General features: G+C 33.6%; 1 protein-coding gene across 6 annotated transcripts in view; it reads left to right on the top strand.

The window, feature by feature from the left end:
- The window catches only part of LOC111054394 (HEAT repeat-containing protein 5B), a 170,947-nt gene that overhangs the window by 50,349 nt on the left and 93,652 nt on the right, over positions 1-26,946 (top strand). For 2 of the 6 annotated variants that reach the window (XM_039432598.1, XM_039432599.1), the window contains exons 5-19: positions 7,358-7,468; positions 8,138-8,318; positions 10,613-10,779; positions 14,080-14,329; positions 15,324-15,467; positions 16,351-16,474; positions 19,479-19,605; positions 20,577-20,688; positions 21,065-21,183; positions 22,028-22,161; positions 22,682-22,791; positions 23,696-23,859; positions 24,580-24,669; positions 25,456-25,488; positions 26,339-26,413. In XM_039432598.1, coding sequence (XP_039288532.1) covers positions 7,358-7,468; positions 8,138-8,318; positions 10,613-10,779; positions 14,080-14,329; positions 15,324-15,467; positions 16,351-16,474; positions 19,479-19,605; positions 20,577-20,688; positions 21,065-21,183; positions 22,028-22,161; positions 22,682-22,791; positions 23,696-23,859; positions 24,580-24,669; positions 25,456-25,488; positions 26,339-26,413 — 1,941 coding nt within the window. The remainder of the gene's footprint in view (positions 1-7,357; positions 7,469-8,137; positions 8,319-10,612; positions 10,780-14,079; positions 14,330-15,323; positions 15,468-16,350; positions 16,475-19,478; positions 19,606-20,576; positions 20,689-21,064; positions 21,184-22,027; positions 22,162-22,681; positions 22,792-23,695; positions 23,860-24,579; positions 24,670-25,455; positions 25,489-26,338; positions 26,414-26,946) is intronic. The other 4 variants (XM_039432601.1, XM_039432600.1, XM_039432602.1 and 1 more) reach the window with 2 other exon arrangements.

Raw genomic sequence — 26,946 nt, 5'->3', positions numbered from 1 at the left:
TGCAGCGCGGCTTCGATAATCGTTTGGATGGCATCGAACAGTACCAGAGAAGAAATAGCATAAGGGTATCTGGTATACCTGAGATCGAGAATGAACAGTTGACGAGAACTACAGTCGTATCCCTGATAAATGAAAAACATTCACTGAATCTGGTGGACGCTGATATCACCGGTGTCACCGAGTGGGTCGAGCGCCGCCCGCGTCTAGAGCTGATGGTTCACGGCCGCGACCGCGGCTAGTCATCGTTAAAATGATCAGCTATCAGTGTCGCGAACTGATCATGAAAAATCGGTGAAGCCTCAAGAACACTGGAATTGCAATACATGAGGATTTAACTAGGATGAGACGTCAGTTTCTTAAGAGAATGGGTGATAGAGTGGGATGGAAGCAGGTCTGGTCTAGTGATGGTCGAGTATTTTGGAAGCAGGATGGACAGATTCACTCACAAACTTTTGATAATCCTATTTATGAAGAAGGTACTTATTAATGGTCAATAGTAAAGCTTTACTTGAAACAATATATTGGAAAAATATTTTTCCTACAGTTACGTTGAAAAGTGGCCATTGCTGCACTGATTACAGAACGCAAAGAATCACTTTTCCGCTCTAGTGCGGGAAAAATTTTTCTGCACTCCAGATTTGCAACATGGCAACGCAAAATACTTAGTAGGTTATATGGAGCAACAGTGCAGCAAAATCAAAATGAAGTTGGTAACAGTGACTGGGCTGCTATAGTGAGCAGAGGTGCAACGAAGCACAACGCGCTAATTATTATTCATTATATATTATAACCAAGGACAACGAGGACTTAAGGATTTTAGGATTAAGGTTTTTATCAATAATAAAATTACACAGAAAAACATTTGATGCATTTCAGGCAATTTTACCCATAATTACCCACTTTTCATATTCAATGGTAACTGTAGGAAAAACTTAATGTGAAATACGTGCGCAAAGTTCCTCTGCTGCACTCAAGAAACCATTCCGCCCTCGCCTACGGCTCGGGCGTAAACGTTTCTTTCGGTGCAGCAAACTGTCACTTTGCGCACTAGTTGCACAAATAACTATTTCATATTTTAACTATTGTTTGAACATTTAAATCTGATTCAGCTTTCTCATAGCATTGATTTTTCTGTTTGGTTTTGTTTCGTATAGCATCTCATAAATTATTTTTCTTTAATTCTCATTGCTATTTTTCTTTTCAGTTTCGATTATCTTCCTGAGTCGAGTAGAATAGTAGAACATTGATTATAGGCCTAATTTTAAATTTACTCTCATTCAGACTTTGTATTCCTCTTCTCAAATTGGTTTGTGTTCTGAATTTGATAGATAATGGATTAAGAAAATTGTTGGAGAGCTTTTACATTATTGAGATTTGCTATTTCTTATTACTGATATTCTCATTGAAGTTTATTATTGTTTTAGTTTTTGCTTTTCATAAGCTCTATCATTATCTTTTCAAGTCAAGGTATATGAAGCTTCCTTCCTAACAAGTAATGTTTCATTATTATTTAAATATTCGATTTCACTTACATTTCAAATTCGTTAATGAATTTATTTTTATTTATTCCCTCTTAACAAGGAAGATTGTTTTTTTTTCATTTTAGCTTTCTTCCTTATCATAATGTAACTTACTGTACTATTCTTTTTCCAATTGATTATTTCCTGCTACTGTTTTCTTGAGGATGACTGATTCTAATGTGTGAAGACGTATGTAGTTTCATACTAAATTTCGATTACTTGCTCTTTCTGGCACTTCAATTCACATAATATTATCACACAGGAAAAGTTTTCCTTATATGCATACACGCTACACTGTAGTCTGTTTGTGCTGATGACTGGATTTCATTAGTTATATCCCCATCAAATGAATTATCATATTATATTTATTGGGGAGTTCCATCTTGCGTTGGATCTGACTGTGTTTCGAAGGGTTATATTCTACTACGGCTTTCCACACATCGTGGCTTTTCTTCTTATTTTGATATCATCATTAAAAAAAAATTCTTACGTCTTCACTATAAATAATCATAAAAATTTTAACACTTTTTCACTAAACTTTCCATATGTCAGCTTTACATGAGGATGATGAACTTGTGGGTTATTATAACACTGTTGAAATAGATGATTTTTTTCCATTGAACCTCTTGATCGAAATCATTATGAAGGGGGCTTGAATATTTTTCACACGAATATAAGGAGCATAAACAAGAATTTCGATGAATTAGTGCATTATATTGGTAATGTCAGTATTAAATTTCAGGTTGTTGCATTGTCGGAGACATGGATTTCGGAAGACTCACAGTTTCATTACAGTTTGCAAGGTTATAATGTAATACAAAAAAAAAGTAAATTCTCTAAATGTGATGGGATATGTTTGTTCATTGACGAAAACATTGAAACAGAATTAATTGACTTAGTAATCGAAAAAGCAAACTACATCTGCATTTCATGTTTAATAAATAATGTTAAATATATTATAATTTCAATTTATCGATCACCAGCTCTGAATCTAAACGAATTTATTACAAGCTTAGATACTTGCCTGAATCAAATGAAAGATTTACATAATATAATTATAATAGGTGACATAAATCTCAATATCCTCGCAAATAATCATTTCGCTAACGAATACCTAAGTACACTATACATGAATGGTTTTAAATCTTATATTAACAAACCAACCAGAAGTATCAATGGTGCCGTATCCTGCATTGATCACATTTTTTTCAAAGAAGATAATAAAACTAAAAATGTTGTGACGGGTGTAATTTCAAAAACCAATATAACAGACCATTTCAGTATTTCTTTACATCTGAACGAAGTTAATGATAAGGAAACGAAAAACGGTGAGCCATGGACTAGAGTCAAAACAGATTTTGATGGTCTTATGAAGGACTTACAGGGAGAAAACTGGGAAGATATATACAGAGCCGATGATATTGATATTATGGTGAATCTTTTAGTTGACAAATTAAACTCTTTAACACAAAATAGAACAAAAACAATTCGCATGAGTAAAGATAAAAGACCTCTTAAAACATGGATTACACCTGGTTTAGTAAACTGTATACGTGTTAGAGACAAAATGCATAAAATTATTAGAAAGCAACCGAATAATATCCAACTAAATAATAAATATAAGTCATATCGAAATATTCTAAATAATTTGATAAAACAAGCGAAAATCGATCACTTTAACAGAAAACTTGACGAACACAAAAATGATTCCAAGAAAACCTGGGAATGTATAAAAGAACTTTTAGATACTAAAAAGAATACCAAAACAATCAATCAGGATGCCGAAGTACTTAATAAATACTTTGCCGATGTAGGAAAAACTTTCGCTGGGAAAATTTCTGATGATATAAATAATATACCTATACCTAAATCCCAAAACAACTCATGTGAGAGAAGTATCTTTCTCCGCCCCACAAACACAATAGAGATACAAAAGATAATTGATAAATTGAAAAACAAAGAACACCTGGAGCCGATAATTTCTCAGGATCCTAACCCCTAGAATTTATATTCAATAAATGTTTCAGCAATGGATACTTTCCTAGTAAATTTAAAGAAGAAAAAAATATTCCTATACCTAAAACCGGCGATCCAAAAAAACCTGAAAATTACAGACCAATCAGCCTACTAAGTAATTTATCCAAAATACTAGAAAAGATTCTAAAATTGAGGTTAATGAGTTTTCTTTATAAGGAGAATATAATTAGTGATAACCAATATGGTTTCCAAGCCAAAAAGTCTACAAAAGATGCAGTAATTCACCTTAATAAAATTCTGTGCAACAACTTTAATAAAAATAAAAAACTCTAGCTGTCTTTTTGGACTTATCTAAGGCTTTTGACCACACAAATTACTACTAGATAAGCTGAATAAATCTGGAATTAGAGGGTCCGTAAACAATTTATTTGCAAGTTACTTATCAAATAGAAAACAATATCTAACTTTAAATAGCCGAACTGACATTAAATTCACATCCGATTTTGGACTGCCTCAAGGATCAGTTCTATCACCGATTTCATTTCTAATCTATGTTAATGATATGCTCAACCTAAACCTTGGAAATTGTACTACATTGTCATTTGCTGATGATACAACACTCATTTTTAGTGGGAGTAGCTGGGAGGAAACGTTCAGTAACGCGAACAATAATTTAAAAATAGTTCAGAAATGGCTTAAGGATCATGTTCTCACCCTCAATACTGAAAAAACAAAATACATAACCTTTTCACCTAATATTACCGGACAACCACCAATAACTATGAATTTGAATATGAATGCAAACTGTATAAACATGGTAAATGAGGGACAGGAGATAAAAACACTGGAAAGAGTACAAACTATGAAATACTCAAGAATAGTAATTGACCAGCACCTTAAGTGGAACAAACACATAGAATATTTATGCACGAAGTTAAAGTATTTGATCCATATCTTCTACAAAATAAATAGAATAAGAAATATAGATATTACTAGGAAAATTTATTTCGCATATGCACATTCATTATTCCAATATATTATAGAGGTGTGGGGTGCTGCTTTCGATTCTCATGTAAAAAAGCTTTTTATCTTACAAAAGCACATGATAAGAGCGGCCCTGGGAAGACCTCGAATTTACTCAAGTAGAGAAATTTTCCTAGAATTAAAGGTTCCAACTCTAAGACAGACTTACATTAAAAGTGTAATTCTGTACTTGAATAAACATAACCATTTATATACCACTCACACAACTCCCTACAAAACTCGAGCAAATGACACAAATAGATTTAACATACACTTCACAAAACTCACTATATGCAGACATCGAGCAAATGACACAAATAGATTTAACATACACTTCACAAAACTCACTATATGCAGACATCAACTTCCGTACTATTGTAATTACTTAATCAACAAAATACCAATAGTCTTTGTTTACAGAAATATAACCAAATCATTACTCTCAGATATACAGAGTTGGGTTGATAGGAACATTTTCTTTAGGCTGACTTAGACCTGAAAACTACGTTTTATTTCAGTTGGACGACCGCTACCATGTCTCTGAATTCGCTTTTTTGTCATATTCATAATGATCGAATAGCCTGGATCTTCATCATATCCTTTGTTGCCTTTCTCAGTACCGGGAAATCTTTTGTCACCATTTATTTCCATCTAACAATCTCTCAACTTTGTAAACCTCAGATTTGAGGTAACCCCAAAAAAATAATCGCATGGGCTTAGATCGGGGGAGCGAGGGGGCCTTGAAACATCCCCTCGTAATGAGATCAAGCGGCCAGGAAACCGTTGTTGCAGAAGTTGGCGAGAGCGACGGGCGGTATGAGCCGTGGCACCATCCAGTTGAAACCAAAAGGCTTCCAAATTATTTTCCTCACCATACTCCTGTATATTCATACATATATATATATATATATATATATATAATATATATATATATATATATATATATATATATATGAATGATGATAATAATAATACTACCAAAGAAAAATCCTATCAGTAAGCAAGGTCAGAGAAGAAAGATATTGAAAAGAAAGAAAACGATAACTTTCCATGTAACGCTTAATAGATAAAAAGAAAAGGCGATCAAAAGAAAAAGGAAGAAAATCAGCAATAGATGCAGATGTGAGAGATTGTTAGATGGAAATAAATGGTGACAAAAGATTTCCCGGTACTGAGAAAGGCAACAAAGGATATGATGAAGATCCAGGCTATTCGATCATTATGAATATGACAAAAAAGCGAATTCAGAGACATGGTAGCGGTCGTCCAACTGAAATAAAACGTAGTTTTCAGGTCTAAGTCAGCCTAAAGAAAATGTTCCTATCAACCCAACTCTGTATATCTGAGAGTAATGGAAATAATAAGTGGCCTACTGATCATCAAAAAATCCTGAATGGCATGTTTGTTTTCAAGTGAAAATTGCGTAAAATCGCACCATATTGAAGGTGTATTCAAAATTTTCCGGAGGAGGGCCCCCGGACCACCCCTTTGGTGAGGGGTAATCCATAACCCCCACACCCCCCGGTGACTCCCTCAAAGTTTAAGTCCTTCAAGGTCAAGGTGAAGAAAAATAAAAAAAATTGGAAAAAAATAAAAATAAATCAGAAGACTCCCCACCCCCTTGGGAGTATATATACAGTATGCACAACAGTGTAGGACCATCAGTTCTTTGATAAGCTCTTCGAGGAGCTTATACCAAATTCTGCTATCAATCGCTGCAAACTGCTGCTGCTTTATCAATCGGCAATCTTTACTGCTGCATTGACTGACTCCGCAATTATAAAAGTTGAAGAAGTAGATAAATATAAGGATTTCAAATATTGCACAAGACAATATGGTACCAACATCAATCCAACTTGCTACCATCTGACAAAGGGGTCAGCAGTGTGAGATAATACCGAGTGTGATCAATTTATTTTATTCAATTCAATTTCAATTCACAATGCAAAGCACAAGATACATTTACATAGACAACATATCTAAAAACAAATTTGTGAATATTTTCCCCACATAGACGGATCTGTGTGTGGGGAATGAGTAACAGTACAAGAAGTAGTCTATAATAAAATAATAATAAGTATAATATATATATAAATATGAAATTTTCGGGGGCACTCTCTAGAAGAAGCTGCTGGAGGATTTCTTTAAGGATATGCATGAATCTGAATAAACTATAATCAACTGGAGCAATATAATCTATATTGATTTTCTTTATAATAATAGATGGTAATAAGTGATCTAACTTTGAAGTGCTATGTGTAGTTTCTCTATCCCCTGCTATCTAGTCCCTACGCACTAGACCACTCGTCACTGTCTATAAGAAAATAGCTCATTATTATTATCATTGCTATTGCAGTGCTATTCTGTCATCCCTTATATATTTCTCGACTTACATAGCGCAATATAAAGAAAATACGGCATTTGATGCTAATTTTTGTGGCTGATCCAGCCACAAAAATTCAGGTACCATTTCTGGGGGGAGGGGGATACATCCCCATATCCCCCCCCCCTGGATAAGCCACTACATCTGCTACATGTACTGAGTGCAATTTATTTCAATTTTAATTTTTGACCGATCTGTAATTGCCACTCCTACTTGCGGTCAAGTCTTACTTTTGCCAGTAGTAATCCTTATTGAAATTTATTAAGTGTAGATAGACTGAAATGTTAGAACAATAAATGTTTTATTTACGTTGTATAGTATTTAGAGAATTTGTATTTTTTAGGATTCACATAAATTACATCTTGTTTTTTATTATTTTTTATGTGTGGATATAAAATGGATTTGAAAATTTCCAAACATTATTGGACCAAATTAAATGTATTTTTTGCCGCAGGTTTGCTGTGGCATGGGCAGTGCCATTTCAAATATGCACAAAGAAATCTATAAGGCTGCCCGCCATTGTCTTACTGACAGGGTTATGGCTGTGAGGTGCGCTGCATCAAAGGTAATTATATAAATATCCTTTTTATGCATTCTATAATTATTCAACTTTACTAGGTGAATCAGTGATATCTCACAATATACATTAAAGTTGAGTGTTATGTTTTGGTACTTTTAAATAATAAAAAACACACATAAAATTGTCAACCACTTTCATAGTGAAATAATTTGTGTTTTCCATCTCACCATATAGTTTCTATTCTCGTAAAATGATTATTATTATTAAACATTATCGATCATATTTATTCAATACATTATTTTACCAATCTGCTATCATTCAACTATTGTAATAATTGTAGTCTATTTTGTCAACCCATGCCATTTAAGTTTAATATTAAATGACGATTGATTCCTATTATGGATCAGTAGAATGAAATCATCATTCATTCAATTGAAATAACATTATACTTGGAAGTCACATTTAAATAGTGAACATTCTAGGTACATTGCTTGTATTTACCTAGATCTTTATTTTAGATCGTATCTTCTATAGATACCTTATAAATAGGAGTGCAGATGGCTCTTTGTGTGACCGGGACCTGAAATTCCTATTCAAAAATTACATATTCTTTGAGAAATACTCACTTTGGGTTGAAGTTTCTACAACCATTTCAATGAGTAAATATTAATTGATAGTAATATTAATATGATTGTTTTGTCATATTTGTTTCAGTGTATTTTGGAAATGCTTAAGCATGCGCCGTTTCTGTACACGAGTGAGCTGGAGAGCCTGGCTACACTGTGCTTCAGGGCATTCGATGGCTCCAACTACGAGGTGCGCTGCTGTGTGGCCAGGCTGCTTGGAGCTGCTATTGCCACCACACAGATGCACACCAAACCAAATCCGGCCGCTGGTAAACTCTATCACAAATAAAGAAAATAATTATCATATTCTGACATACATACTGTATGACATACATTTGACATATGTTTGACATACATTTGAGTGACCTGCTATCATTTATCAGTTTCTACTTTTTATAATTTAACAAATACATTATTTGGGGCTAGAAATACTGCATTTGAAAAATGTGTTATGCGTGCTAATAGTTTGCTTAAAAGGTTCTAGCTTATTTATTATATAACTTACCCCATTTGCAAAATGTCTCCTTCTCTTTTATCTCCTTTACAAAACAACATACAATTGAACTTTGATTATGTACTTATTGTATGAATCAATAAAGAATTTAAAAAATTTAAGTAAATATAAAATGATACAAATTTAAGAAGTCTTATAATCACAAAACAAGTAGCATATTCAGAAAAGAAAATACAATATTTACAGAAATATTGAAGAAAAGTTATACAATTTTCTTTAAATCATGACCAATAGATGTTAGAGGATTCATTTTAATTAGTGATAAAAAGTTCAGTGGACAAGTAACTTTTTATAAAAACTCAGTACAAGACAAGAATTATCATTAACACAGATAACTAAAAAAATATATAACACCCTATGAAACATTTCATGAGTAAACCAGATGTGTAGGTGCTCAGAGAAGCGTTTGAAAAGTCCTTAAATTCTGTTTATTAGTGAATTGAAGTGGCTCACATTTCTGGATCGGGATGCGAGGAAACAAAAAGTGGAACGACGAGTCATCATGGTTTAGATGTATATATTGTAATTAGAAAGCAAATATGGAGAATCTATTTTACTATTGTATAAACTATGGAGGAACATAAGGGATCTAATATTTCGTCTTGATTTCAATGAATTTATTTGAAAGACTGTTCTATGGGTATTTGAGGGATAGTCAAACGGACAAATATATATTATTCCATACTATAGTAATAATTTAATAGGACTGTTCCTTATGAATAAAGTAATAATGAGATAAACTGAATCCAATTCCAAATAATTGGTCGCGGTTGCACAAAAACCTGTTCAATTTTAATCGTGATTAATTGTCCCGAGAAGCCTTCTTTTCAAAAAACCCTTCTCTGATTGATCGTCGTGGCATTTTATCATGATCAAAATTTAAAAGGTTTTTGTGCATCCGGGCCTTGGAGTGCTCCCGACTATTTTCGTTCAAATTAGTTGTTAATAATGTGAGTAACTCAATAAAAATATACTATGTTCTCTCTGATAAACCATCTTTGATTTTTCATTTTATTTTTCGATCTGTTGATGATTTTTAAAAATTGATAGTTGACTATCATTTTCCTCATCTATCATGCATTACGTTTGAAATTACATTACGTTTCTTCACTTTTGTTCTACAATCCCACTTTTGATGTATTGTTTTTCATCCTGAAGTATACTTGGCCCGTTATAAAAAATTGGTTTATCACAATATTATATTGATACAATTAAATACTACGTTACGGTGAACTGCTTTAGTTCAATAGGTAGGTCGCTTTCGAACAGTGATAAATTGAAATGGTATGTTCGAATCTCGCCAAGAGCATTCACGGATTTGGATTAATGTTATCATCTCATCACATTACTCAAGCACAAGTAAAAAGTTATGCAGTGTAAGGAAATAATAAAATTATCCAGTGTAAGGAAATAATAAAATTCACTTACTCCCGGCTGCTCGTAAGTGTATTAAATTTATCCGTGATTAAATGATGTCATCCAACAAAACCAATGGGTGAAGTGAACACGAATACGATGATGTTAAAGGGTAACCTCGTTAAAATTCAATTAATGTACGTGCAACCGGGCCTCGGAGTACAAAATGATTAGTTGAAAGAAATTGGAAAACTACATCAAATCAAACAAATTCCTTTGCCATTGGCATTTATTATTAATTATTTCTCGTCACAATTTTACTTTGTGACAATACAATTAGAACAATGAAGTTTTATGCATTGAATAATTTCTTAATAGGCATAGATAGATTCAATGAATAAATATACACCCCACTATAAATGATATGTGTAGGGATATAATTTATTAGTTGATTGTTAATTACTATTACAAACTTCATTCAGTAAGCATAGATTGCAAGCATAGATTGTTGATATAATTTGAAAAGATTTTCTTCCTCTTAGGTTAGATATTTATTCAAGAGCATTGTTTTTTGAGCATCATAAAAAGATTGTTACAAGAAGTAGATAAATCTATAGCAAGAAATTTATTAAAAAGGAAAAATAGAGATAGAGTAGAAGAATGAAAGGTAAATTTTTGTGTTTGTTGGTGCAGGTGTGGCACAGAACAAGAACGCGAACAAGAGTGTTTCGCTGGACGAGGCACTGGGCGTGCTGATGGGGGGCTTCCTGAGGGGGGGCACTGGCTTCCTCAAGGGCACCGGAGAGATCATCAAGGGCAGCTCCAGTCTCAACCGTGAGGTTCGAGTTGGCGTCACACATGTGAGTTCACTTCCAACCACCAACAAATTACAATGCACTAAACTAACTACATTTTAAAAATACTATTAAACAGAAACATTAAAAACATATACAATATAAATTCACCACTTTTTTAATATGAAAAACGTCGGATACATACTTAGATTATTTTCCTTAAACTGTCGTGTAGCTTCCCACTATAGAGTCTATGTGTCTAACATATGCATTTAGTCTAACATTCCAAGTATAAATTTATTATTACAATACATTCCATAATCTAGGCTATATCTATAATTGGATATTGTAAATAGCGCTGGAAATTTATAAGAACTGATTATTGTAGTGAAAAAATTATTATTAGTGCATAAATAAATTTGAATAGCGTTCAAATAACATGTACTATTAGTTAATATACAATATTTAGTAATACAGCTGTATAATAAAGTTCTCTATTTGAACAAACAACTGAGAGAACAAAAAATAATTGAGAGAATTAAAAAGACGAACTTATTCATTCATTGTACAGAACACTATAATCATAATAAAATAATGACCATGGAGAGAAACTAGGCTGAGTCTAGATATAATAGCCTAGTACAAAATAAGGTTTAGGGTTAACTTTTCGCCGTCATAAAACTTAATAAGATTTCCACTCCAAAAATATTCATACCAAAAATTACAATTAGATAACATAAATATAAATATGGAATTTCACATTTACAGTCAAATGGTTATTTTTCAGGGAAGAACCCCGAAATAAATTCAAATTTGTGGAATAATAGGAGAATTAATAATTCAAGTTTTCCTTTCATTGTTAAAACAGCTTTAATATGGGGGGTTAATTGTTCAGTTTTGCAACAAGTGTCAACTCAGCGGTTCCGCAACTTATAGAGAGATGCTTACTTTTGCTATGTTTACCTCCCAACTTAGTCCCAATTGAGCAGCAGAAATAATGTTTCAGGCATTCCCTTCAAATTTTGTTCTCAAATATTATGAATAATACAAGTCGTAAAAACAATACATTAGTATATTATTCATGATTTGATATGCGGTTGATTTTGCGTTGTGGAATTTAGGGATGCTCATAAATGAATCATTCTTTTACTATTTTTTACTAGTGGAATGTGATGCTTAATTTTTTGGAAGAAAAATATCACAAGGATTGCCTTATTATTTTATCTACCAATGTTATTACATCAGTGTTCTGATTTAATCATGATTACATCAGTGTCAATTGTATCGTAAATAAAAGTACCATTATTATTTCATGCTGTGTTATAATTTATTGAAGCATGTCATTAAGAGAATTACTATTTTATGGATTCATTAATAATATATTATTAAATATTAGGAATAATATTTTACAATTATATCAAGTGTTCAAGTGTGTATTTTTTTCTTATATAGAGGTTACATGTTGTAGATAATATCTTATACTAATATAACTTCTTACTATATTACCGTACTGTATAATTATACTGCACATCTAAATTATTGATAGGTCATAATATTTAGGTTTGAGCTGAGTTTAGGCATAGGCTAAGCTTGAAAGATACTCAACTGTATTAGGCTAAGTTTTTATAATGTATTATTTTTTATTACAAAGTACAATAACGTGTAAAATTAATCTGGACGAAACAGGACAATACTTTTGCAAAATGAAACTGGTTTTTCAAAAGGGATGTAAACTCCCGCCAAGTAAACTCATGCGTTTGTAGCGCCTTCTAGCGGTAACTTCTTCAACTGTTACCAGTCAACGTTCTGTGGAAAGTGGCTTGTTTGAAAGATGTCTTTTTTCGTTTTTATTGTAAATTTAACTGATTAATCGCTCAAATTCTAGTGAAATATGAAATTGAACCGTATTTTTCGCCCCACTTGGATGTAATGAGCTGGTTTTCGTGCACCATATGGAGGCCGAAAATGATTGTTTTCTGACCAGGCCGGTAAAAGTTTTACGGCCCTAGGGCTGTAAAATAAGCTTGAAGTCAGCTGATTCTGATTTGATGTGAACGTGTTTACAAAATGGTTTATGAAACGGAATCAGTTTATGCTTCTACAATTGAATCTGCAATAAGATACCGTACTATCATTTTATTTGGATGAATAAAATACAGATAAGATATATATTATAAACTATTCAAATTCGATTTTCAGAGTAGGATAGAACTTCTAACCTAAACTTCCGAAGTCAACGACAACAAGCATTGTTGACGTTGACATTCAGATTGGCCAAATTTCAAGTGTGCTAAAACAGCTGATCAAAAAACTTTTCATTATTTGTGTTGATTATTCAAGAATCAAAACATTTATAATAATATCATCTTATTGTCATTTGGAAGAATAAAAAGTATAAACTCAACCTCTTACATAATTGAACATAATCTTTTAGGTTATTTAGACAAATCAGAATAAAAAATAAAAATACTTGGACAATTTCCTGATATTCAGATTACCTCAGATTTGCTAGAGCTATGACCTTCCTGTTTTGCTTTCGGAAGTGCCTAATAAACAATTATTCTCATATTTATATTGTTTATTTTTCTGTGTGACGAAAAATAACGTTCTCACCATGGGCAAAAATGTTTTTCCGGCTCTCAATCTTTTCTAGTCCTCGGCCTACGGCCTCGGACTTGAAAACCGATTTCGAGCCGGAAAATTTTCATTTTCGGCCCTAGGTGCGAAATATACTATTAAATGTCTTCCAATGATCAAATAAATATTAATTTAACTATTTATGCCACAATAACCTTCTAAACATACGATGATAGTCTGCCTCTCGCTTGAGTTCTGTGTGACGTGAGAATCGGACCGCAGGTGTGACTCTTGTCAGATAGCTCTGGTTCCACTTCAAAATCGAATAAATCTTTCGCCTTTTACTAAATCTTTCGCCTTTTACTAAAGATTTCCTTGGAACTCATTAATAAGTTATATTTTTGGTTATTTCATTCTTTTAATACTTGTGTTATTAGAATTTTATATTTTCCATTTTTGGACCTTCTATGAGTAGTATTTCGATGCTTTGTATTCATCTCATCTTTTCATATTATTATTTTTTTTTTAAATTATTGTATTTTTCCATATTATCATTTTGTACCTTATTACCATATGTAATAGGATAAATATTACCATTTGTACCTTATTTCTTTTTATGATTTTTATAAGTTTTCTATATATTATATTTTAAGATTTTGCATTTTCTTGTAAAGGAGACATGTTTGGGGAAACCCGTTGTCTCCATTGTAAATGAATAAATAAATAAATAAATGAATTGTTGTCATTTTGTGTTATTTATTTTTGAATAAGAATAAAATGCAATTGCAGGCCTATGTGGTGTTTGTGCAACTTGTTGGAGGCGCTTGGCTGGAGAGAAACCTGAATCCTGTGCTGAACCACGTTCTCGACTTGGTCGCCAACCCGAAAGCAGCCTCCTCTCATGTCGATGCTGTCTATTCTCGAAAATGCATCAACTTCATACTGCGCAGTATTCTTGGTCGGATGCTCGGCGAAAAGGCACAGACATCCGCTGTCAAAGAGATGGCTCTATTGGTTGCCAAACAGATGAACTCAATTGGTAATTTTGCATCTATCAGTCGCTCATTTTATTGTGTTAATTTTTAGTAATATAATCTTTCCAAGCAACTACTGTGAATGAAGCATTCAAGCTTAATAATCTAAAAAAAATGTTTCTACTTGAATTTGCCAGTCATATTAATGAACCTCTCATTTTCTGGAATCATTCTGAGCAATTTAAATGGTTGGTTTGAAACCTACTGAATAGTTTTTTCATTTGTGCTCAAGTCGATAACATTTCTACATCTATTTCCAACTTTCTTATTAGAAAAAATAATATATTATTATTATTATTATCTACGGTACATTTATTATACAATACTATCATAGCTTAAGAAGTTTTATAAGAATCAAGGTTGTATTAAAATTCGAAATCAGCAATTAAACAATTTGTAAACGCGTCCATTTTGGGAGTCAGATCAGGTCGTTCGTCAGGAGAGCTCTGAAACTGAAAAACTGATGTATGGATGCGTATGGTCAGGATGGTACATACGCACTGATGGTCGGTTGAACTCTGTAACCGGCTTTATTCATGAAGAATCTCTGTGTGTAGGGAGCTTCCTCCATCTAAGGATATAGGGTCTCTGAAGCCTGATGTTTTCGCAAAGCCGTGAATATTACCTCGCTAACCGTAGATACCTTGACTATTATGCCGTTTCAATGTCACTAAGGGACACTGCGGGACGCGTACTGTACAGACCGGCATTGAAAGTTTTAGTTGAATTTACGTTTTTTTTTTCAATTTGAATACACAGTACAGAATTCAATCTGTTTCGAACATTCGGAGTAGCTAACTGAAAACTTCGAACTTTTGGGTTAGGCCTACTAACCAATATTACTGGAAAAATCTATTAATTCATGAAACTATTCTCTATGTAGCTCAACATTGTTGACAAGCTTAGTGAAAAGGCTCTGTTACTCAATATTGTTGACAACCTTTGTGAAAATAACTAGATTATGGTACTGTATTATAAACGAAAATGATTTTTCCTCAGATTTCAACCCAGAGAATGCCAAAGACTGCAATCAAGAAACACTGTTCGGTCAGCATCTATTGGTGTGTGCCCTTCAAGAAATGGGAAGTCTCATTCTAAGTCTGGGAACGACTGCCAACAACCTCTTGAATGACCAGTCTTGCAGTAAGTGTCATTTTTCAGTCCCATAACATACAACCACTACATTCAATCTCCATTCTTGTGTAGCTTCCTCTTCCTTTACTATTTTGCTAAGCACACTGCACACTGGAATAGTAGCTTCCACTAGCTGCCGCAGGACATGTAATTAGTACATCTGAGTTCCGCACATTTCCAAGTCCGCGTTTCCGCCTCAGCTATAGTTGGAAGTGTATTTTGTCCTTGTGTGCAGGTAGTAAACTAATCGAAGGAATTTGGAAAGAAATATTATGTATTTTATCAATTTATTCAGTTATTCAAGATGTATTCTGATAACATGAGCACTGGAATAAGAGATTCTTGTATTCCTTATAATTAGTCTAGATTTCATAATTCAAAGACACATTATGAAGCAGACGAGCGTACATTTATGAAGGAATAAAAACAATATAAAAACTTGTAGTACCCTTCTATTAAAAACTTTAAAATATTTTAACGACTAGTATCGACCATTGGTCATTTTCAAGTTGAAATGTAAAAAATAAACAAGTTGATACTATATAATATGAACATATGTTTCATATGATTAATTTATGAAAATGACCAATGATGGAAACTAGTCGTTAAAATATTTTAAAGTTTTTAATAAAAGGGTACTACAAGTTTTTATATTGTTTTTATTAATTTGAATAAAGTAGCCCATATAAGTGAAGTGATTTTATTATGAAGGACTAGAAGTTCATGCTTATATTCGTAAAATTCTATCAATGCGTCAAATATCCAATTATAATAAATAATAATAATGATCTACATTAATGATCAACTTTGTGAATATTGGAAATGGAATTTCAGCTGTGCTTTCAAATTATCAGTAAAACGTAATTTCTAATAATGCATTTCTGATTTGCAGATTTGATTGAAGCGACGATGGCAGTTTTGATCCATCCATGCCAGGCGGCAAGGTTGGCTGCAGCATGGTGCTTGCGCTGCATATGTGTGGCCGTACCTAGCCAAATCACACCTCTTATTGACAGGTGTGTTTTCTAATTTAATTCAATTCTAACGGCCTTAGGTTCTCTATAATACCATTGTCTGAAAAACATCGTCACTATGAGAAATCAGACATCAAATACATTATTTCGATTATTCTCAATTGGAAGTAAACGTTCTATGAAAATAGATATTTCTGGTCTGTTTTGATTTTTGAGAGTCCTTTTAAAAAAAGTTTGTAGATTTGGTATTGTACAAGATACTCTCTCGCTGTCATCACTAAGGCCGGTTACAGAGCTTGACCGACCGTCAGTGCGTATGTACCATCCTGACCGTACGCATCGATGAATCAGTTTTACATATTCAGAGCTCGACCGACCGTCAGTGCGTATGCACCATCCTGACCATACATCAGTTTTTCTGACTCACAAAATGGACGCCTTTACAGATTGTTTAATTGCAGCTTATTATCTTCGTAAACGAAATATTAAAAGACGTAGATATCAAGTTCACCCGATGTTCGCCCAAAGTGCATTTCAAATGGAATTTAGTACCATTATATGCATCATTGCTTGGGGTGAAGATACATTTTTTAACTAGCTCAGAATGTCCATCAGAAATTTTGAGCTTGTATCACCATTGGGAATACTTGCAGTCATTTTAAGCTACGGATCAAATAAATATAGATAATATATGTTTTTTCAATATAAAAATTAGAAATGATTGAAGAAATGTATAGAAAAACTCTGAATTCAAATATATGACACTATTAATTGAATTCATTATGCTATTCAATTCTAAGTCCAAGTTCTAAGTCAATTCTAAGTATTCAGTCTAAGCCCAATTCTATTCATAGTACTGATGGATCAAATAATAAAAATGTGCAAGAGAAGAACGACTCGAAGCAAGATTGGAAATCGCAACCTCCGCCGAGTATACGTTCAAGCACTGATATATGCATACGATATCTTGCTAATAGCTAATACTCAAAGAGATCTACAAAATGCTGTAACAGAATGGTGTAGTGCGATAAGAGATAAGGGAATGGTTGTCAACATTGAGAAGAGTAAAGTGATGATAGTATCAAAGAATCAAGAGAATGATAATATTAATATTATTAATAAAAAATATTCGAGACTACACTAAAAAGGACATAATGATGTATCTTAATATTAATGCGAACACACTAAACTTATAATTTATCATATACTTAGATTATCTATAATATATATTATTATTATTGTTACTATTATTTGGCTACACAATTACCAGCGAGTTTTTATATTATTTCTAAGTTCTGGCTGGCTGAAATTCTATTTTTCTCATTGTTGACACTGCCGCCTGCCTCAGCGATGAAATGTTTTATCAAGATAGTGTGAAACAATCCTTCTTTCTATTTTTCTTTTTCTTTTTCATACTTTTCAGTTGATTTTTCTTATTCAACAAACTTTGTAAAGTTATTTTTTTAGTTTATACTTTCCTGTTTTTATTACATTACATATTGTCTTTTTCTTTATTTATTTCGAACTTCGAATGTCATAAAAATTCCTAGTAAACTTACCTAATTATGTTCTTAATATTGTTTTTGTGATTGGGCACCCGCCGAAAAACCTACAGGTTTGGCAGGACCCTAAATTGTTTTTTTGAAATTGTGAATAAAATTTGATTTTGATTTGAAAAAAAAAAATGTGGAGTTGGATATAACATGGGATGGTGAAATATTGGAAAGGGTGAACAACTATGCATATCTTGGAACATTAATATCTGCAGATGGAAAAGTTGATGAAGAGATAAACAACAGAGTAAGGAAAGCCAACCAAGTGTATTACCAACTTAGCAGAACCATCCTGGGTAAACGAGAAATAAGCCAGGGAACTAAAATAAGGATATACGAGTCGATATTTAAGCCAGTTCTACTCTATGGAACAGAATGCCTCACAATGATAGAAAAGCACAAGAGTAGAATTACCTCCTCAGAAATGAGATACCTAAGTAGGGTGGTTGGAAAAACCAAAAGAGACAGAGTGAGAAATAGTGTGATCAGAGAAACATTAAAACAGGAGGAACTGATTACCACTGTTCAACGAAAAACCCTAGGATGGTATGGCCATGTAGCTCGGATGAGTGATGAACGAAAGGCAAGGCTGGTTATGGAGGCAAGACCGGAAGGAAAACGAGGCAGGGGACGACCACCACTGCAATGGAATCAGTATGTAGAGAGTATAGCTGCTGGAAGAGGAAAGACAATGAATGAAGTAAAGTGAATGGCACAGGATCGTATAAAGTTTAGAGAATGGTTGAAGGAACCCGACGCTTAAAACGGCAAAAGGGTATGAAAAAGAAGAAGATGCTATTCAATTCAATATCAGCTGATTGTCGGGCAGAGGTGTCAGCACATTGGTTATGTTGCGATCGGGCTACTGATCAGTATAGCTCTGAAAGCTTCTATTTGTTTCAATAGCGCGTCAATCGACCGATGGAACGGATGCGCACGAGCTCGACCGATGGTTTTCGTACGCAGTATAAAACGCATGGTCCTGACCGTGCGCATGCGTGCCGTCAGTCCTGCTCTGTACGGATACATGGAATATCTATGGAAAAGACAAGCGCGACTGACGTACGCACTGACGGTCGATTGAGCTCTGTAACCGGCCTTGAACTTAGGGTTTTCAGGCAGCGCCTAATGTGTTATTTTGATTAACAAAGTATATTTTTCGTTTACATGTAAGGAGGATTGAATATCGTTCTGCTTTACTTTGTATTAAGGATTATTATTTTTATTATTAAGGCGAAATAAAATCTAATTTGATAAAGTAATGATAATAATAATCTATACAATATTGTCGGTCAGTCATCGTAGGATTATATTATAATAAGTATTTTTCCTATATTTTATAAGTAATCAAGTATTATGCATATCCGTCTGAAGAGACAGATATTTGAAGAGTTTATTGTATGATTTTTCTCCGATAATGAAATTGTCTTGTAATGATTCAATCTGCAGATAGTTTTCATTTTTTATCATTATTGACTACCGTATGTTTGCAGGTGTGTTGAGGGTATTGAGAATATGCGAACAACAAGCGAAGCAATATCAGGATACAGTGGAGCTCTAGCTGCTGTATTGGGAGGAGTTAGATTGTCCCCATTAGGTGTACCTCATACAAAAGGAAAGGTGATTATTCTATTCAAATTCATTACATCCCATTAGAAACCGATAAGTTAATTAGAATCATAACCATAATATTGAAATAATCATGTTCAATAGTTAATCATTGTATACATGCAACATTTGTTTATTCATGTTCATTAATATATTGACCAACTCTAAACATAATCTCTCCTATTACTCACACACGATTCTAGGTTTTATGCTAACATCATCTTCAAAAATATATTGAGGATACACATAAAAAAATCTGCGATCTAATATTATATAATTATATAGATTAATTAATATCTCTTTATTTATAATTAATTATCTCTTCTCCACTTCGTTGGCCACTGAGTCTGTCCATCGTCGTCGCGGTCGTCCTCTTGGTCTCCTCCCTTCAATCCTCATCTCCTCCATTCTCCTTGGCAGCCGATCCTCTCTCATTCTCTTCATGTGCCCAAACCAGCGTAGTCTCATACTTTCAACCTTTTCCCTTATACTCCCCATGTTCAATTCTCTTCTTATATCCTTATTTCTAACTCTGTCTCTTCGTGTCTTCCCCTTTATTGCCCTGAGGAACCTCATTTCTCCTGCCTGTATTCGACTCCACTCTCTTTCCGTCATCGTCCATGTCTCGGCTCCGTATAATATTATGGGTACGTAATACATCTTGTACATCATAATCTTTGCCTTTTCTGGTACTTTTCCATCCCAAATCAAATGTTTCACTGTTTGGTAGAAATTCCCCCCCTTGTAATCTTCTAGTTATCTCGTGGTTTATTCTCCCATCATCTGCAATTTCACTGCCCAAGTACCTGAAACTTCCAACATTTTTCAGGGGTATTTTTTATGATATTAGATAATATCTTGGAATTTGATGTTCATTTAATTAATTATAGGAAGACTCAATATAGAATATCTTTGTTTATTGTTTTGGTACTGGAACTTTGAATAGAGTATTTTTATTCAGCTTCATTTTTTTGTTGTCACAGGTAATCTTCAATACAGCTGAAGAACTGTTGCGTAGTGCCAGTCAGAATAGTCGACTCTCACTCAACCGAACCCAAGCAGGCTGGCTCCTCATAGGTGCTATAATGACACTTGGTGAGTTCCAACTCCAACTTATTACCTACGTTAATGATTTTATTGAAAAAATTTTGTGAATTATTATAATGTAAGCTATATATTTTGAATTATTATTACCCCTCACCCCTCTGTATCAAATACTATATACTCGAATTAATGAAGCTTTTGCATTGAAACAACATAACTAAGCTCTTTTCGTTCTTCAACTAGAGTAAAGTAAATTCAAGTGTAGAAAATAATTGTTTCTCAAGTATCACGAAAACATGGATATTGCATTCATACAGATATTCCTTATGCACTAAGATCTATCGCCTCATAATATTTTGTTTAAAACAAATCAATTGCTTTTAGTATTCAATTGATAATCATCAATCTTTGTGCATTAATTTGACAGGTATGCCAGTTGTTCGTGGCTTGCTGCCACGTATGCTGCTTTTGTGGAGGAACTCGTTCCCCAGGTCCAACAAAGAGCTCGAATCTGAAAAGGCCAGAGGAGATGCTTTCACATGGCAGGCAAGTCAAATATCAATCAATATGTTTTTTTTCTTTTAATATACATTCTTTTCGCTCTCGTGTAAGTAAAGCCTAGTTTATACGATGCAAATTGGCGAGACAATTGTCTTGCCAACTGTCCCGACAATTGGCCCGAAATTCAACTGTCTCCGGGAGTAGACTATGGACAGTCAATTGGGCCCAGTGAGCCCCCCACCACTCGGAATCTCAGTTGTCGCGACAATTGGCGCCGTATGAACGGTGTAGGCCAGTAGCGCTGTCTTGTTTTTGCCAGTTCATTCACAACAGATGACGAGAACTTGGCCATGTTTAGCTGTCAACTGACGTGCCAATAGTTGGCCGCGTATAAACATCTTCTCGTTTAACTGGCCTGGCCTCCGACAAACCGCAACTACGTGATGACAATTGTCCAACGACAACTGTCTCGCCAATTGGCGATGTGTAAACTAGGCTTAAGAGGTTTTCTTAAATTGCTTGTCCCTTCTAAGAAAAAGGCTTAGTTTCTAAAAAGAATAATTTTGTTGACTGGTTTTTAGTCAGCTGAAATGATATTATTTACTTCCAAATTGTATAAGAAGCAAAAAATGATGTTTGAAAATATCAATTTCAAAATCCTTTTACTCTATTATGGAAAACTAAAAATATCATCATAGTAAATTTATTGAATACAATTTTTTTATCAGCATGCTGCTCTGTAATAAATTATTATTCATTTAAAATAGATTCTGTGATTAGATTTTCTGTTTGACAAGTCACCAGTCAAAAGAATGATCTTCAGTAATGATGTATTGTGTCAATGAATAGGTTAGGATAGATGATTTCTTTTGTTTTTTAATATTACCAGGTAACATTGGAAGGCAGAGCTGGGGCACTTTCAGCCATGCACAGCTTCCTGCAGAACTGCCCTGAACTAGTAACTGATGACATCATTCGCAGACTCCTCAACCCTATTGAATCGGCCCTAGCCATGTTAATCAAGTAATTTTCACTCATTTTTATTACTCAATTTTTATCATAAGTAGTAGGTATATTTTGTATCACATGATGTGCATATTAAAAGAAGTGCAGGAAGAGGAAAAGCGATGGATCTTGAAAACCAATTTCAAATGAAAAACTGAATAAAAAGAATAGATATTGTCCAAACACAGATTTATAAAAATTGAGATAATATTCAGTATGGATAACTACCATAATATTATCTTCACAACTACTCAGAAAGTAAATTAAAAACGCAATAAATTTTGAATTCTGAATCCTTTAAGGATCTGTAGATTGACTATTAATAAGATTCCAAAAACGGAGTATCGAATTTTGAGATCATTTAAGTATCGGATGATCATTGACGATTAATTCAACATTGAAAAGAATACTTCATTATCAATTTACTACTTATCGTTTCCAATATTTGCTTCCTATGGGTCACACCAATAACATTTTAGGTATTTTTATGTTAGTAGTTATGTCTAGTCTCTCAGATTGTTGTATTTTCTTTTGACAGCATATCCTCTGTTCTGAAAACATACGGCCAACATTTGAAGGCACCTGCTGCCATGATCCGTCTCAGACTCTACGAAACATTATCCCTCTTGCCTGCGCAATCTTTTGAAGGTGAGTATCATTATCCTACTATACGATCGATTCACATAATCTGTATAATAAGTAACCGGACTGACCTCAGGAAATTTTTTATGGGCAAAATATGTACAACTTTTCATTAGATATCTTCAAAGTAGTCCCTATTGGAGTCGATAACACGCTGATACCGGATTTTCAAATCCCTGAACGCTCCCTGGAAGTCGGCAACCTCTATGCTGTCTAGAGCCCTCGTCGTAGCACGTTGAACGTTTTCCAGAGTCCCGAACCGCGTCCCCTTAAGTTGTCTCTTGATCTTGGGGAACAAAAAGAAGTCCGATGGCGCCATATCCGTGCTGTAAGGAGGATGTGGCAACGTTACCCTCGAATGTTTGGCCAATTGCTCGGTGACGAGCAGGCAGGTGTGCGACGGAGCATTATCGTGATGGAGGATCCACGAATCGGCAATCCCCAGACGGACTCGATGAACCCGGGCGTTTAGTCGACGGAGCACCTCTCTGTAGTACTGGCCATTCACAAAGAGTTTGTGCCACCCGGCCGAACTGTAAAGTACAATGATTTTAACGACAATATTGCAGTCATATTCAATAATGTTAGTGTAATGTTTATAAAGGCAACGAATTAGAAAATCTTGATAATAAATATACATTTATATTATTCATAATAAATAATAATTATATAAATTTCTTGAAATCAATAAATGTTTCAAGATATTGTTTGCTTCATTCATTTAATTGATAAATATTCATTATTTATTATTTGATATTGATTTTCCCATTTTATCAGACAGGCAGATAATTTTCCATCGTTTGGGGCTGCACTCCCCGAGTGATTTCGAATTACAATCCCTTGAACATTAGTTGATTGGAATCTGTGAATACCAATGCACTAATGATCCCTCTTGTTTACATCAATCTAGGCTCTTATACGCACCTACTGCGTTTGCTAGTCTCCGAATTCACGTTGGGTGAAAATCCAGCAAATACAACCACTTCTCAACTACGAGCCGCCTGTCATGCCGATGACTCAGTCATTCTCGGCTCTTGGCTGCAACAAACCGATCACAGGACCATAGAAGATCAGGTAAACATACTTTCTGCTAATTCTCTGTTTGGTTAAAACTGAAATTGTATTCTGGGTTTAGGTGGTATAACTGGGGTGTTGAATCACACAATTATGCTGTATAAGAGTATAACCTTGGTAAAATGTTACCTCACTAAGCATTCTTAATTCTAATTTTGTAGATCTCTGGAAATATTGTGTGGTTTACTCATTTATTGGGTTGGGAATCATCATCTGTTATTCGAAAATGTGGTATGAATGCACAATAAAAGTTCTGACATAATAATACGGTATATATAAAATCTATATACAATACATATAAATATAATCTCAGCACATTACTAAAACTTCTGCTTAAAAATATTAATCATATCAGTTTCAACTCTATTTTCAATAGTCTATTCCTGCTATTTAGGACTTAAGATTGTTTTTTGCATTCAAGTGTGCATTGATGTATTTATGTTTCTTGTGTGAATAGTTATCAAAGGTGAATATGGTTTGGTTTGTTCAAGCTTCTTCTAATATAAGCATTGCTCTTCAACTCTTTTGCTCTTAGGTTATTGAATACTTGCTGTAAAAATATTCCAAACCAATAATTTTCTTATGGTCGTCATATATATATTCGAAAATAATCTAACTAATGAATATTTTAAGCCCAAAAATTTTAGAATTTTCTTTTTTTCCAATGAATGCTTGGTGATGCTTTCTTGTAATCCATTTTACTGTTTTCATCTTCCATAGATTTTTATAGAGGACTTGCTACTTAAAAGAAGAGATCCTCCATTCCCTAATATACGGAAGGGGACTGACATATTAAATTTAAAGAATGTTGTAAGTTAAAATGCTTTTCTCTACAGTAGAATTTACTGCACCTCTGGATTTAAGTGTGAATCTTGTATTTGTGAAAGCTTGACGGCGATGAATAAGAATTCTTTTCATCCCTTCTGTAGATAGCAAAACTGTTGACACTTTCACGCCTCAATCATCCACAAGTACTCATCAACAAGTTATACTTGTAATATAGGGCTTGTAGCTTGACATAATATATATCTCACGTTATCAAACAATAGCAGTAACTGTATCGTTTCTTATATAAATTATAGATACTGCTGGAAATGGAACTTCGATAGCGATATGGAAATGAAACCTTTATGAAAAACTATATAAACTTAGAGGGTTTTGTAGTGCCCAGTGTCTTTTTTTTAAAGGTTCCAAATTAATCCAAGCTCTAAGATGTTCAATGTTGTTTGTGTTTCAGATTGATTTGATTTTATGTATTTTTTCAACTATTCAATCATTGATGCTATAAAAAGTTATTTCCATCCAATAATGGTAATTAACAAAGTAACAGTACAGTAACTACCAAGGGCGGTTAGTTAAGTTAGAAAGCTTTTCATGTTCAATTACTCCATTGCAGTATGGTAATCCCATTCATCTACCTATAATTTGTGTGGCTGATTTCTGTATTCCTATCAATTGACTAACTTCGAACACAATCTCTATGTTGCTTGTAGTAGCACTGTTGAAGTTTTCAATAATGTACATTTTTATGGTGAAAGCACTGTACAATGTGGTGGAGGTATAAAGTAACCAATAGCTTTTTCGCCCTTACTTTAGATGGAGCCAAACCGTAGAGCTGATGGTGACCATGTAAGTAAATACTCAATCCATTCGATTCAATATCACTCAATAACATTGTATCATCGTGATTCAATTCATCTTAAGTTTGTTTTAAACTGTTTCCTCTGAATAACTGTGTACTTTTTATAATTTTTGCACGTTATGTCATATCTTGGGACCTATAACATTTTTGTAAATAATTTTCAACTGGACTGAATTCCTATAAAAATTGTAACTTCCAAAATTATCTCTGATAAAGATTGATAGTTCCATGATACTGTGGTATAACTTATTTTCAAAATTGATATGGTTAAGAAATGTATGTCTCCTAATTCAAGAACCCATGTTTATCTCAGATAAAATAATTAGTGGACCATGTCAAACTCGCCAGATTACTGAATCAAGAAAATTCACTTTCAGTGCAAGTAGTGGCATCCCGACACATATTTATATATATAGTGGTGGCCACATTCTCTCAACGTTACAATTAATTAATTTTTTGTATTATCTATTTGTAAACAGTTGAAGGTTATATGTGTATAATCAATTTTGTTCTGAATGCTTTCATCCATTTGTAGATAACTTTTGTCATTTACAATTGTTTTATTTTAATAGTGGAAACAAAATCAATTTTTCAACACAATTTCCTTATTGTTTCTTTTTTTGATAGTACAATTTAAATTGCTGTTTTAATAGTGATTTTGTAAGTTGGCTAATGGAAAAAAAAGTTCCACTTTGGGACTTTGGGTTTCACATATGGAATTTATATGAAGAATAGGTATTCTAGTGCATGATTTCTAGCCCATTACGGAAAATGAACAGCTCATACATAGACTCTAATGAAATGTCTACTGTTTTATTGAATTTTGTTATTGAACAGTTGCAGGGTACCAGTGCTGCTGGATCGGGAGCCTTGGAGCATGATCCGTGCTGTCTTTATAGGCCAGTAGCTATGGTAAGACTCTCAATATAACCATTGAGAAAACTTAGCATTATGCTATACGTTTTCTGTGATACAATTAAATCAAATTTAATATTATTGGCTTATAGTCCAGGCAACGAATGCTCAAATAAAGGTATAGAGTGAAAAGTTTGGAACACAATTTTCAACTTCACAGCTCTTTTAAGGATAGTAAGAGGATCAACATATCAAAAGTCCTCACCTCTACCCCCTGTGCTAAAGGGATGGGGGTGGTTTGAAAGTACCATTTTTTCATTTTTCGCATATATCTCGGAAACTATGTATCTTATGAACATTTGTATTCTGTGCAAAATTAAAGCTTACAAAATTACCAACAAGTTTTATCCTCAACATTTTTTCCATATCTCTCAAAGTTTCTATATGAAAAAACACTTCTGCCTCCAATTTTTTCATCTTTTCGGCCTTATAATTTTTGAACGATTGATGAAAAAATCCGTGCTGATCATGAGCTGATAGAGCATAAAATTATCTTCAATTTGATGTATATTTTCACTATTTTACGCATT

This window comes from Nilaparvata lugens, chromosome 7 (assembly GCF_014356525.2).
Source record: "Nilaparvata lugens isolate BPH chromosome 7, ASM1435652v1, whole genome shotgun sequence".
Classification (NCBI taxonomy): domain Eukaryota; kingdom Metazoa; phylum Arthropoda; class Insecta; order Hemiptera; family Delphacidae; genus Nilaparvata; species Nilaparvata lugens.
Note: the sequence above shows the minus strand (reverse complement) of the source record. Positions and strands in the feature narration are given on the sequence as shown.